This window comes from Arachis hypogaea, chromosome 16 (genome assembly GCF_003086295.3).
Source record: "Arachis hypogaea cultivar Tifrunner chromosome 16, arahy.Tifrunner.gnm2.J5K5, whole genome shotgun sequence".
Classification (NCBI taxonomy): Eukaryota; Viridiplantae; Streptophyta; class Magnoliopsida; order Fabales; family Fabaceae; genus Arachis; species Arachis hypogaea.
In genome coordinates, this window is record NC_092051.1 from 97,379,432 (window position 1) to 97,394,073 (window position 14,642).

General features: G+C 32.9%; 2 protein-coding genes across 4 annotated transcripts; one reads left to right on the forward strand and one right to left on the reverse strand.

Moving 5' to 3' along the window:
- On the forward strand, positions 1-5,474 carry LOC112754508 (protein ABSCISIC ACID-INSENSITIVE 5). Of its 3 annotated transcripts, none has more exons than XM_025802165.3 (5): positions 1-140; positions 2,563-3,676; positions 4,616-4,687; positions 4,794-4,823; positions 4,965-5,474. In XM_025802165.3, the coding sequence occupies exons 2-5, from the start codon at positions 2,582-2,584 to the stop codon at positions 5,058-5,060; spliced, it is 1,293 nt and encodes a 430-aa protein (XP_025657950.1). In that variant the 5' UTR covers positions 1-140; positions 2,563-2,581; the 3' UTR covers positions 5,061-5,474. The 3 variants fall into 3 exon arrangements, with proteins under 3 accessions (XP_025657950.1, XP_025657951.1, XP_072076966.1); XM_025802166.3 differs by lacking the exon at positions 1-140 and adding an exon at positions 2,276-2,422; XM_072220865.1 differs by lacking the exon at positions 1-140 and adding an exon at positions 2,383-2,488.
- A 1,811-nt stretch (positions 5,475-7,285) lies between these two features.
- On the reverse strand, positions 7,286-10,276 carry LOC112754510 (iron-sulfur assembly protein IscA-like 1, mitochondrial). The gene is made up of 3 exons (XM_025802167.3): positions 9,665-10,276; positions 8,745-8,862; positions 7,286-7,703 (listed from the first exon to the last, which is right to left on the reverse strand). Exons 1-3 carry the CDS (start codon positions 9,852-9,854, stop codon positions 7,610-7,612), a joined length of 402 nt encoding a protein of 133 aa, XP_025657952.1. The 5' UTR covers positions 9,855-10,276; the 3' UTR covers positions 7,286-7,609.
- Positions 10,277-14,642: the final 4,366 nt, after the last annotated feature.

A 14,642-nucleotide genomic window follows, 5' to 3' on the forward strand; every position in this document is an offset into this window, starting at 1 on the left:
TATTTGTAGTCAGTTGTACTCACTACTCCTTAATCCTTATCATACTCAACACAAATAAACCTCTTTCTACATACGCAAAACAGCTAAGCTAAGGGGTTTTTCGATCTATATACCTACCATACTTGAACTTGTACTTCCAGGTATCTACATAACTTTATGTATCATTCTCCATGCTTTGATGCGTGAAATATCCATCTAGATGTTGATTATTATTATTATTATTATTATTAGTTTGTTTATTCTGTGTGACTAGGTCCCATTTTGGTTCCATCTTTTTATTTTGTTATTTAATTGGCTTCTTATTTAGTGGGATTTGACAAGACCTAATGTTAAAATATAATTGGTGTATATGTTAATTTAGGAAATGACTTTTATTTTGGTTATGATGAGAAATGTCACTTTTGTTTGTTTAATAATTATAATTCAATTTAGTATGTTAACTCATTCTCGATTAAGATTTAAGCCCTTTATTTACTTTATATGGCCGCCGGCAACTGTTTTACCAAATATGGAAATATTCTTTTCTTTTGACCCCAAACTCCATTCAAGTCTAGCGTACCGACCCATGTAGCCCAATAGGAAATGTATATTTAAATGTTCTTTTAACGGTGTAGATCTTTCCTTCCCCCAGATTTAAGTTTCATTTTTCTAAAGCACGTGTGAAGTTTTTTTTTTTTTTTTTTCTCTTTCTCTAGACATAATAATCACCACAACTCCACAAGGTATCTTAAACTAGCTTAAAACACGGGGAAGAGACAATTTAACTTGTTTAATTGGATTTTATTTTAAAAAAAATTTACTTATTTAAGCAAGGCCTTAGCCTAATAATTATCATGTTATTTGTTGTTCATCTTTTACATCATGTTCTTGGCTATCAAATCAAGAAAATATTTGTGGCTGCAAGAATTGAGAGCTAACGGCGGAGCCAAGTTAAGGCCCCACATTTTAAACAAAAGAAAGTAGCATTTATTTTAATGTGATAGTTCCATGATATTTTATAGAATAGAATTGTAGAATACCGTTGAACTTTGATGTTTACTTCTTTATTAAAAAATTAAAAAAATAATAAAAAAACTGGCTTTTGTACGTGAAAATGTGAAATTCAGTGTGGAATCAAGAATCGAGAGCATCTATCATTATCTAATTTTGAATATTATAAAAATAAATGTAGAATAGCATTTTGTTGCACCCCAAATAGAAGAAAAACGAACTTATTCCAAGTCGGTTGCTAATAAAATATCATAGTAAATAAATTATGTAAATTGAAAACTACATCTCTTCTTTTACCTTAAAAAGATTATTCTAGTATTAATTGGTTATGCTTAATTTCAAGCATCATAGGCTCATAGCCAGGGAAATAAAAATTTACTAGCATCCATTACACTTTATTAATGTTCTGTTAATTTCTGTATTTTATTTTATTTTTTCAAAATCAAATGGAATAACGGTAAAAACATAACCTCATCACGATAAAAGATGATAATGATAGGGTATAATGTCAATAATGGAAGTATGTTCAACATTATAGTTACTTATGCATGAGAGAGAGAGAAGCCAAATGAGTGTTGTCTTGAAGGAGCAGTTCACACCTTCACAAGTTGACAACTTATATTTATCATTAATCTAAAAATATTTATTTTGAATTTTTCATCCATTATATAAATAAATTGAACTTTATTTAATAATAAAAATCCAAGAGTTAATTGGAATTTGGTTTCTAATTTATTCATAACTGATCACAAAATTATATTATATGTATAATATTTGGAAGTCATAATTTGACAACTATAGGAAGTCATCATTTGTGTTTCTTTTGTTTTTCTTTAATTTTTAGTTTTTTATTTTGATTTTTTAAATTATTATTAAAATAAATAAATAATTTTAAATATAATAATATATAATTATAAATACTGTATATATAAAACTATAAATTTTAAGTTAATGGGATAATTTTGTGCTTTCACTAGTATTACTCTATTATATAAGACACAGCTATATAAACCAATTTCTAGTAATTAGCTCACTAATAAATTTATAAGGGATTCAAATCTCACTTTTCGAATATAGTAATTAATTTATTGGTAAGTCACAAGTTTTTAAGAGTTATGCTAAGTAATCAATATCTTTTTTGAACAACATGAACAACCACCAATCAAATCAAAACACACTACACTTTCAAATTATCCACCTAAATCTTAATATTAGAATAAACATCCGATACACCGAGTGAAATGAACATCTCATATATCCATTGTCCACATTATTTAATATTTTCATTGTCTATTTATTTATACCTTTCCAATTTTTAAATGACATTTCCGTCGGCTATGGATTATTTTTTGATTTGTAGAGATGAGACATGTGAAGCCCAGAAATAAATGTATAGAAGCATATATAATAGAGAGAAAATCTATATGTCAAGGTCGCATCGATCATTACTTCACGTATTAACAATAAAAGGATGATTAATGCATCACATTATTGTCGGGTAGATACAACTGAAACGGTAACGGTAGTTAATCTAACTAATCTTCTGATGAGGCTTTGTTTGTTTTGTTGCAGGAGATAGAAGAATTCAAAAATGGTGGTACCAGAGGCGGAGATGAACAACAACTCCCAGGGAGAAGTGGAATCGCCGGTAATCCAAGTGGGAGAGCAGCAAGGCGGCAAGAACAACCACCACCCATTCTCCTCCATCGGGAGACAATCATCCATATATTCTCTGACCTTAGATGAGTTCCAACACACACTGTGTGAGAGTGGCAAGAACTTCGGATCCATGAACATGGACGAGTTTCTTAGTAGCATATGGAATGCAGAAGAGAACCAAGCCATAGTAAACTCTTCTAACAACATCACCAATAATAACAATAATAACACACCAGTAGGTGAAGCTTCTTCTGCAATGATGAGGGAACAGCAGCAAAGTCTCCATCGGCAAGGATCACTCACGATTCCGGCGCCTTTAAGCCGGAAAACCGTGGAGGAGGTTTGGTCTGAAATACATAATAAAGGGGAACAGACTCAGCAGCAACAGCAGCAACAGCATCAGCAGAGCAAGAGCAGCAACAGCAATGGCGGCATGCATACAGAGACTACTTATCGCCAGCCAACCTTTGGGGAGATGACTTTGGAGGATTTCTTGGTCAAAGCAGGGGTAGTTCGGGAACAATGTGCAATGCCGGGGATACCACCACCACTAGCAGCTTCTCATCACCATCACCATCCTCATCATCAGCAGCAGCAGTATGGGGTGTATTCTGGTAACAACTCTGCAGCAATGGCTCCTTCTTCTTTTGTTGGAAGGACTATTATCGGTGGTGCTGGTGGTGTGGTTGCGGCTGCTACACCATACCAGGCAGAGCCTTCTGGATACCCTGGGAGTAGTTGCAAGAGGGATGGTGGCGGCGGAGCATACCCTACACCGGGTTCTGCCGGCGGTGTTTGTTATGGAGGGAGGGTGGTGAATGGAGGGGGTGGGTACGGGGTAGGGCCCTTGAGCCCGGGCTCTTCGGACGGGGTGGGAGCTGGGGAGGGTCAGTATGGGGTTGAGATGGGTGTGTTGAGGGGACGCAAGAGGATTGTGGATGGTCCTGTCGAGAAGGTCGTCGAGCGACGGCAGCGGAGGATGATTAAGAACAGAGAATCTGCCGCTAGATCCAGAGCCAGAAAACAGGTGCTCTATTGCTCTATTTCATTCATTCTTTGTGGTGTCTACCAAACATGACCTTGTTTCTCTACATCTCAAGTTTATGGTGTTAAATCTTGTTGCTTAATAGTTTGATATAAACAGCTTGATTGATACCATGAGTAACATGTGTGGTACCATGATCTCAAATATCTCAAGAAAACAACACAAAAGTCTTTTCAGATAATGTGTGTGTGAACTCAAGTTTCTGACCTCTTAAGTTGCATTTCTAATATCTTCTAAGTAAGATGGAAGTGAAACCTAGAGTTATTCTCTTTAGCTGTTAGCTTGAATTACGTGAAACCTACAATAACTTCTCCTAGACCCTTATCCAATAAAGAGAAAGTTGACTCAGCTTATTATATAAATATTTTAGTGAATATTGGCATCATTTTTTATGTATCCTGTTTGAGAGCTTGATGGAAAATACTTTCTTTGACAGCTTTACTAGTGAGTGAATGCATATAAAAAAATCCTTCAGTATTTCTGTTTTATTTATTGGAATATTTTAGTACTTACTTGCTAGTTATTATAATTATTACATCAACTTTATTGTTCGAAAATAAAAAAAAAAAAAAGCAAAATAAATTGTCATTTTCATTCATTTTCTTATAAAAAGATTTCGAGTTCTTTCAAATTTTAATATCATATTAATTTATATTTTTTTATGTTTAAAATTGTCTATACATAAAAAGCGGATATTTGGAGAATTAAAACTTGACTAGATAGAAATTATTAAAAAAATTATTATATACATACTATGTATTTATATATAAATACATGTGTAGTATAATTCATTTTTATCATGTATTTTGAATTTTAATATGTATTTTATAAAAACAGAAGTTATTTTATCTTCACTCCTTTATCATCGTAAAGATCACTTACTTTTAAATTTTTTTTTTTTTACCTGCTATGCTTTGGCAGGCGTACACAGTTGAATTAGAAGCAGAACTCAACCAACTGAGAGAAGAGAACGCCCAACTTAAACAGGCGCTGGTATGTACCATAGACATTAACTTGTGATATGTTTCTTATTATGTTTACGTGCTACTAATAATTTCAGTTACTGATGAGTGATGATCATCATCATTTTGTTTTGTAGGCTGAGTTCGAAAAGAGAAGAAAGCAACAGGTAAGTGTCAACCAATGATACTATATTGTAGGATTACTTTGTCAAATTCCAGTTAATCACCAACATAATAACGTTTTTTCCATGTTGACTTTGTTAAATTGGAAGAATCCTTTGTTTTAATAATGCGTTGTCCTGGTGCAGTGTTGTGAGGAAATGAACGTTAGAGTTCAAACCAAAGCTCAGAAGGCAACAGAGAAATTGAGAGCATTGAGAAGGAACCAAAGTTGTCCTTTGTGAAAATCGTGCGACACAACTTCATGCCAGTGGTAGCAACCTAACCAGCATAACCTTGGATTCTAGAAGTGGGCATTGGATTTGGTCTTATTCCATCTTCTTGTTTGGTTGATCGACCACACAAATTTCCACCTGCTAAATTAAAGCAAGCAAGGAAACGAGAGATCAGAATGGAACAGAAAAGATGTGAAATTGTGATTTTGATTTGATATTTTAGCCAATGCAAGTTCACGAATGGATTATCCAGTTTGGATATGACTTTCTTAAGGGGATTACTAGTTAATCAAATGTATAATATAGCTGTTGTATTTTTTGTGTGCATCATTTCGCACTTGTTTTACTATAAAATCAATGACCTTTGATAAGGATATATATGATAACAATACCAGTATTCCAAGCATGACATTTTAAGCATAACTTATCATCATTTATTGCAATTTTTATGATGATCTAACTTGTCTATGGGTATTTAAAAATACACGAGTTGTCCATGAGCACTTTTGTAGCTCTACGTTTATGTTATGATGAGCAAAGTGAATATGCACACGTTTCTAATGTGATCATTATAGCACACTATTGTCAAATGTTTATTTCTAGGCTTGGCATTTTGATCGAAATTTAGTTTTTTTCTGCACCGTATATATAAAGTGCTTTCATCCAAGCATTTTGGTTCTAATTGTGCATATCTAAATAATAACTAAAGAAACAGGTTGTGATGTATCCAATGGTAAGGCTAAAGATTAGAAAAAGTTGAGCATGAACTACTAACCTCAGAAAATGATGGTTCTATATCAGAAATTTTCTGCAAGGTATAATGCTTTTCGCAGCAACTATATATCATGAATTATTTCCTTATTCTTGTGTTTTTTCCTATTTTAATTTATTCATTTCCTTTCTTTAGTAATTCACATGTTTTCCTAAATTAACTTCACATAGCCATAAAGAATTGTTTCGTTTAAAGAGTAATGGATTCTATTTCTCATATTCAAATTCGTTTGTGAAGTTGTTAAAATGGTGAAAACAAAACACTAACTACAAGTTAAGTTTGTAAACATGTATATATATATTTCATTAAAAGTAAAAGGATAATACTTTGGCAAATAGGAAAGTTAAGTGATGCAGATGGTTCTAGGTACTGGAAGGACCAGAGGAATGCCATGAGACTGGTAGCTGAGGCTAACTAGTTGTATCAAAAGATTATCATAAAACTCTCTTTCAAGTTTTTATGCAAATTTACATGCTATGTAGGAAGGAGACATGGAAGATTAACTTTGAAGTTTGCTTTTTGGATATACTTGTTGAGTATTAGTACATATATCATGTAGGCTTACATTTTGGTGAAGGATAAAGGGTACTATAATTCTGGGGTGTCTGCAATGATCATTGTAAGCATTAAGCACAGAGTATATTTTAATTTTGGAACAGGAATATCCAATATGATGTCTTTTATTATTTTACTCAGGTAGTTTGCAACTTTGGTGGTAATTACCGAGAGTCTTTTTCACAGTATACTAATTGAATTGGTCTTATTAGCTAAATTTTACTTGATGGAAGTGCCAAATTATTCTTGATTCCCCATATTACGCATAAAGTCTACTTGAGATTATAATTTGCCTTTTGATTGCGGTATTGAAATCCAATCAAAATTGTGAAACCAATATACTGCATCTTATTATGACTGCCCTACAAAAAATCAAAACAACTTTAGAGGGCTTCTGTTTAAAGCTTAGATATTATATTCCAAAAACAGAAATTTCTGAAAATAATTCTTAGACATACTTTAAAAATACTTATGTATATATTGTCAAATGTTTATTTCTAGGCTTGTTAAGGTGAAATCTCGAGAGTCCGAAGTCACCAAAAAGAGACGAGCAGAAATTTAGTCATGGAAGACAAGTAGAATTTTAGTTTTCTTTTGCACCGTATATATAAAGTAACTCATTTACTTTACAAGCATTACTAATTGTGCATATCTAAATAGAAACTATAGAAACAGGTGGTGATGTCTGTATGGCCAAATTAGGTACCCAATGGTAAGGCTAAAGCTACAAGAGATTCGGTAACACAACTTTCAACTCTAAAATTTATGTATTATCTTGATTACAAGAATATACGTTATGATTGTAGCTTATTTTTGTTTGAGGGTAATGTAGGTCTGACTTTGAAAAACAGAGGAGAATGTTAAGTTTGTAGTTATCCAAATGGCGGAAAAGGGAGTGAAATAAAGATATAAGAATGGTGTATATTTTACTTGTATTTAAATGATATTGTTTTACAAAGTACAAACTATACAAATTTCATAATTTACATTGGAAATCGGAATCATCAGAATAAATGTTGCGATAATACAAATTAGTTGTTGTCCTAAGCCCTTATTAGTTTACCATCAGCTTCAGCGAACAGTGTAATGAAACTATTTCAAAATTCACTATCGAGTAGTTCGAGCACTAAAAGCTTTCATTTCCTCGTTTCCCCAGGCAAAATTATTGAAATCCATTAATTGTACAGGTATGTTCATCGATTAAAATCATCAAACAATAATTGCAACCATTTCATGGCTTAGCTCCTCCACTACTTGATGTCATGAAAGATTCACCGCAACCACACTGGCCTTTGGAGTTTGGATTGACAAAAATAAACTCTGATCTGAAAAAAAATAAAAAATAAAAAATATAATTATTAGTTAATAAACAAACAACGAAAGAAGACAGCAGTAATTAATACTATAATTATCATTATCATCACAAAGTTAAGTTGAGGAAAAGGGGAGTCACAGAAAGTAACAAAATCAAGCAGAACATATATATCCTAGATATAGATAAACAACAAAAGTAAGTAAGAAGCAAATTTATTCATTGGTGCGAGAGGGAATAAATAGTCACTCACAAGTTGATCAAAATTTACTAAATATACTGTTGTGAGGTGAAAGCATGAAGTTTGCCAGACACAGGTAGTCTACATGTATCTATAATCAGTAAGTTAACGGAGACGCACGAACTTAGTGGGTGGCATTAGCATTGTGGAATGGCAGGGAAATGGCAAGAAAACTACAATACGATATTAGTTGCAGCATCACGGGAAAAAAGAAACTTCCTTTTTTTTTTTGATAAAATCAAGGGAAGAAGAAATCCAGAGTATATTAACTGATATCGGCTGTCTATACAACCTTTTCTTCAAATATTTTCAAAGTCCTAATGTCTCCTTTGTCAAAGTCTCTAAAAACATGCATAAGAGAACAATTCCAAATTGAATTTAACTAGCTTACTTTCTAAGTAATTCTACAAGATTCTAAACAATTAATTATCACATTCATGATCATCAACAATAAGAATATATTAAATTTAATTTTGCTCTTCAGAAATCAGATATCATTGAGGAACCTACTCTTTCCAAGTTTAGACACCACAGTATGAATTGAAATGTAAACAAAGAAACTTGGTGAGAGGATGAACTCTTCCATCCAAAAAAACTAACACAAGGTATAACTTATCAAGACTAAATATGGCCAAAAATTCACAACCCAATGTGCAGTTTTAATACAGTGGTCTTAAGACGTTTGTTTCTGTAATTGCATATTTTCCCAATATGCAATATTGCTTCGAAAAGTATTTCTTTACCACAATACAATAAGCAAAAAAAAAAAAAAAAAAAAAAAGAGGGAAGTGGGAGAGGGATATAAACATTTACCTGAGTTTGTCATCTACAAAATCCATCTTTGTTCCGATGACATGCATAAGGGCCTTTGGATCAATCAGTATCTTGACACCTTTATCCTCAACCAACTCATCAAACTTCCCTTTTTCATCTGTCAAACCAAAACTAAGGTCAAAAAGTCAAAATGCACTCATCTCTAGCTAGTCCCAAAGTAAACCTTTTTCAATGTTTCTCATATTTGGGACATCAGATTTAAGATAATAATACACATGGTTGCACCATTAGTACCTCAAGGCATGCTTTTGCAGTCATATGGGAGTTACTTGAAGCAGTAGCTCTTTAACATAACATAGTATACAAATATAATTTATGCACGTTTAACATGACATGACGATGCAATGATGTATTGGAGAAGTGATAACACAAGAATTAGCAATATTTTGATAGAGGTCAGCAGTGTGGATTGATCCATATAGCAACTCAACCTAGTGGAATAATGATATCTATCGTTTCTTAACCTCTTTATGGTAATCAATTGTTCCATTGTTTATGCTAGTTCCTAATTCCTCGACGAAGAACTTCAAGTTTAATTCATTTTCATCATAAATTCGTTTCAATCACCAAAAAGTGTTAGCTCGGAAGAAAACAAATTGAGCAATTTTATGACATTGAGCGTCAACAAGATCTAGTGCAACCAAATAGGAAAAGGCTTCTCAAGGAAATAGGAAAATTCTGGCATACAAACAAATAGGATATTATTGGATTCATACATGCAAAGAAATTGAAATACGCCTCTCTTTCACAAATGAAAGTTAACACGGCAAAATAAACCACATAAACAAGAAAACTGTAACCGTAATCCTAACCCGAAGCTACATGATCATGATACGCCTATACCATAAGTATATAACACAAAATAATCGTATAAAAAAAGGAAAAGCAAAGGGAAAAACCTGCGTAGTTGAGAGTGTAGGATAAGCCGTTACAACCACGAGCCTTGACACCGAGCTTGAGGAAGGACCTCTGGCGCTGTTCAAGAAGCTGCCGTACACGGGAGGCGGCGGTGTCCGTTAAGGTAACGGCCTGACGGCGCGCCGCCCTACCAACCTTCTCAGCTGCCACGGCCACGGCCTTGGATGCCATCGCCTGTTCACAGAAAGGGACTAGATCTGCTAAAAAAGGCAAGAAAAAGATGAGGATTGAATTGTGAATTTGATGGGAGTTAGGGTTAATGCATTGTGGGAGCAGATTCTGTCGTTTTTATTTGTTAATTAATTGGAATCAAATTGCAATTCTGTTGTGTTGTGTTTCTGGAGATGGATGGAGATAGGATGAAGAAGCGTTTATCTCTATGATTTTAGTTTTAGGACAACGAATTTGTTAAAGGATTTTTTTATTATAAAATAAAAAAATTATTTTCAAAAACAAATTAAACTAACATTATATTTTAAAATTTTTCATTTTGAGTTTTCATAAAGTTCGCCTGACCTTGGATGAAATTTATTAATTTTTTTAAAATTTGTCCAACCCGAATTTCTAAAAATGACACAAAATTCATTCAAGAGAAAAATTCATTCAAGAGGGGTCGGAGTGATAATATATATCGTATTAGCAGGTATTCAATTCGGTCGAATAGCATTGTCAATCCGATCCGCAACAAATAGAGTAGGGTGATTTTCGTGCGGATCGGTTAAAGTGCGGCATGGTTTGAATTTTTAAAAATTCAACTGCATCCACTTTAGAACTAGTTTTGTGATTTATAAAACCAACTTGAAACCAGATTAAAAGGGAAACCAATTTTAAACCGATTTTAAAATTTAAATTCGGTATTATATACAAACCGATTTTGAATCCGATTTTTTTGTAAATCCAGTTTTAAAACCAGTGTTTAAAAATCCAATTTTTAAATCAGATTTTTTAACCTCAGCCAGATTTTTAAACCAAATTTTTTAACCAAAAATCCAATTTTTAAAATCAGTTTTTAGAAATTTAATTTTCAAATCATATTTTTTTAAAAGTAAAATTAATATTAAAGTCTTTTTAAATTAGTAGTAACAGACATCTCTGCTGCTTCAATATTACAGTTATCAGTCATCTTGTTCTGCATATAAAGCAAGGTATATAACTCAAAATTTGATGTCAAACATATTAAAAATTAACACAAACTAATCCAAACTTATCCAACAAGCTAAATTGAGTAGCAATCAATTAATATGACAAAGTTCTGCCCAAATTAAAATGCTCTGTTATGTAAATTGGGTAATCGCATAATGAAATTGTCCAAAGTTAAAAGAAAACTTAATCAACACTAAAATGAAAATGGACACCAAACAGGCCTCAGATTCCACAATTTATTATTATTCAATCATTTGATACAATAAAATTTACAAGCTAAGAAAACGTGTAATTCAATTATTGGCAAAAGCACACTTAACAAAGAAGTAAAAACGATGGAATTTTTTGTGCTATAGGAATCAAAGTCATTAAACAGTTGGCGTCAAATAAATGCTCCAAATCCAAAGATCATAAGGAGCAAGGATCATTGGAATCAATGGAGGGTCTATATTTACAAATAAGGTTCTTGGAGATAGCAGCAATGTTTACTTTGATAACTTTTCAAAATTATTAGAAAGTATATTTACAAATAATAATAGCAGAGTCATCATTCAAATGCAATAAAATTAGATCATATGTGTATAGAAGATCATATATTACAAGTCTATAACTACAGCAAAGTAGCAAAGTAAATATATTAGATGATCATTTAAAAAATAATACTAATCTAAAACACTTAGTAACATAACATTATAGCAACATAAATATCTTCACAGTTACTTGTTTCAGGAACTATATATGTTACCAGTTTATCATTTCTGATTAATTTCACGAAGCTAAGCAATTAAGCATTATTGGAATCTCTGTCGGATGAGATTACGAGTTACAGCTTCACAAGTGCAGTATGAAAAGGAGTGGTACCGCCGAGAATTGAGTTTTTTGGGTGGTTTGTGCTTATTGGCAGAGTGAATACTAAGGAGAGATTGAGTAGACTAGGAGTCATTAGGCACAGTGATAATATTTGTGCTCTTTGCAAGAAGGAGATAGAGTCGGTGGAGCATCTGTTTCTCCTATGTGAGCTAACGTGGCAGGTGTGGTGCAGTTGGTTGAGGTCGTTTGGGGAGGTGTGGCCTATTCCTGGTACAATAAGGGAGTTATTTGAGCGGTGGACCAGTAGGTATAAGCGAAAACAAGATCAGAAGAAATGGTTGCCGGGGTTCTTTGCAGTGATTTGGAACATTTGGGTGGAACGCAATGCTAGAATATTTAATAATCAGGAAACAAGTGTGGAGTTTGTCATCAAGAAGACCGTTCTGAGCTACGACGAATGGACCAAGAGTGATTCATTTGGTGGTTGATGACGTTGCCAGGAGTAGCAGGGATTTAATGGCTTTTATGAATTGGTTATGTATTTCTTTTGTTGCTCCACGATAGTGTGTTGAGCTTATTTTCATTAAAATAAAAAGCATTATTGAACCATTCATAAGGATTCTTGATTCATAAACTAATATCACAGACGCAAACTCAAATTCTCTACACCTTTAAGGTAGCGTTTGGTGGAAAGACAGAGACGGAAAGACTGAGACTGAGAGACAGAGATTAAGAGACAGAGATTGAAATAAATCTCAGTATTCTGTTTAGTGCAAAGTGGAAGACAAAAATTGAAACAAGAATAAAATTTTACTTTAATTTGTACAACGGGTAAAATTGGAATTAGTTATTTGAAATGAAGGTATTCTAGTTATAAAATGTTATTAAAGTTTCAGTTTCTATCTCTAAAAATTTTAGTCCCCTCTGTCCCCACTTTTTGGAGGTACTGAAATACTGAAATTTTAGAGACAGAGACAGAAATTTTAGTACCAGTCTCTGAACCAACAAACATGATACTGAATCCCAGTCTCTCAATCTCTGTCTCAGTACCTCAAAACAAACGCTACCTTAGAACGGTAGAACCTATAAAGGACAGGCAAAGAGCAGAAGACGGCGAAACAAGGAACAGAGAAGAAACTTGAGTAAAGGCGAGGGTGCCCAGAGAACAGATCTGGTCACGATGAGGAAAGGCGGACGGCAGAACAAAAGACAGCGGAACAAAGCGGCGGTGCGACCACAATCCAAAGAGGCGAAAGCTACGACCAGGGACGCGACGCACTTGTGGTGGCGGCGGAAGATACGAAATTGCAGTGCCAGCTGCGGCGGAGACAATAAACGCCGGCTGCGGCGGAGACAATAATCGCCGACAGCTGAGTTTAGATAATGAGAAGAGTTAGATGATGAGAAGACCAAGAGGAAAGAGTCGAAGAGGTTCTGTGACTTCAGATTAGAATTTATCCAATTTTCATTAGGATTTATCCAATTTTGGATCTAATTCGGATCGAGGTCGATCCGGCTGGCGGCTCCTGCATCCATCTCCTGCGTCTCCATGGGGCCCCATCATACAAGTTTGTTGCTACTAACCCGGGAAAAGTACCTTCGCCAGCTAGCAGCAAGCCAGTATCCGAATCTCTTTATTATTCCTAGTCTCAAAGAGGGATGCCTACCGGAAAGCTCAGTAGGGGCTGAGCTTTTGCCAGCGGTGTGAAAGGAATAGCGTTGAACGGCCTCAAGTAACGAAGGAATGAATCTATTAAGTGGGGAATGGGATAACTAACTATGACGGCTGGACCTAGTGGCTGAACCCTCCTTTCCCTCTCGCTATGTGAATAGCCCTATTTAGCGGAGTTAAGCTTCGCTTCCAGATTCGGATTTAAATTGATTTTGGATTAAAAAATCAAATCATAAAATTGATGTAATTTGGTTTAGATTTTTTTGTTTAAAATTGGTTCTTTTAAATGGCTTGGTTTTGGGTTTAAAATTGATAATCTGGATTTTTTTTGCACAATTCTAGTTGTGGGTTGAGGGCTCAATTTTATCTGATCAATTCGTATCCCATATATATATATATATAAATATTTTTTTACATAAAAATTAGTTCTATTTTAAATTATTATCGAGTTATATAATAATGTTGTATTTTTTCCGTAACTCACGAGTAAGGTAAAGTCTGGTACCCACAAATTAAGAATGGGCAAGATTAGGATTGGGATATTCTTAACTCGTGAGTAAGATAAAATTGAGTTTATATAAAAAATTAAAAATCTTAACCCACAAGTAGAGTTAGTTTGAATTCAAACCCTACTCTATCTTATCCTATCTTTATTTTTTTATTATTTATTTTTATTCCTTCATTTTATATTATAATTAAATATTTATTACACTATAAAACTATAAAATAATAATGAGTACAATAAAATAAGTATTTATTAAATTTTTTATAGTACTCATTAATTTTTTTGTTATACTCATTAATATATTTATAATGTAACGAATATTTTTTCTCAATACTCGTTAACTTGCTTATTAATTAAATTTTTTATACAAATTTAATAAATATACATGTAGATGCATATTAGTATACTAGTATTAATTAAGTTTAAAATAAATAATATTCATCATACTACAAATATATTAATGAATATAATAAAAAATATTAATAAATATTATAAAAAATATTAATAAATAATTATTTTATTATACTCATTTATATTTTATAATGCAATGAATATTTAAATATGGTATAAACTAGAAGAATAAAACTAAAACATAAAAGGCTTTTTTTTATTTAAATTAAATAAATTTAATATTTATCGAAATCTGTAATGTGTAGAGTATTTACTAATTTAAATATGTGTTACACATTTCGGGTACTGAGATACAAAAATCATAAAAAAAAACATAATTCATGACTCCGTATTTTGGATAAATAACAGTGTTTGGAAACAAATAATTCGGTTGCATCAGGAATACATACAAACTACACATTTGTTCATAAATCGGGTA

Excerpts from the sequence above, each read along its gene's own strand:
- LOC112754508 (XM_025802165.3), top strand. The coding sequence starts at position 2,582 with ATGGTGGTACCAGAGGCGGAGATGAACAACAACTCCCAGGGAGAAGTG. Across the intron at positions 3,677-4,615 it reads GATCCAGAGCCAGAAAACAG|GCGTACACAGTTGAATTAGA; the intron begins GTGCTCTATTGC and ends ATGCTTTGGCAG. Across the intron at positions 4,824-4,964 it reads AAAAGAGAAGAAAGCAACAG|TGTTGTGAGGAAATGAACGT; the intron begins GTAAGTGTCAAC and ends GTCCTGGTGCAG.
- LOC112754510 (XM_025802167.3), bottom strand. The coding sequence starts at position 9,854 with ATGGCATCCAAGGCCGTGGCCGTGGCAGCTGAGAAGGTTGGTAGGGCG. Across the intron at positions 8,863-9,664 it reads CTACACTCTCAACTACGCAG|ATGAAAAAGGGAAGTTTGAT; the intron begins GTTTTTCCCTTT and ends TTGGTTTGACAG. Across the intron at positions 7,704-8,744 it reads TTTGTAGATGACAAACTCAG|ATCAGAGTTTATTTTTGTCA; the intron begins GTAAATGTTTAT and ends ATTTTTTTTCAG.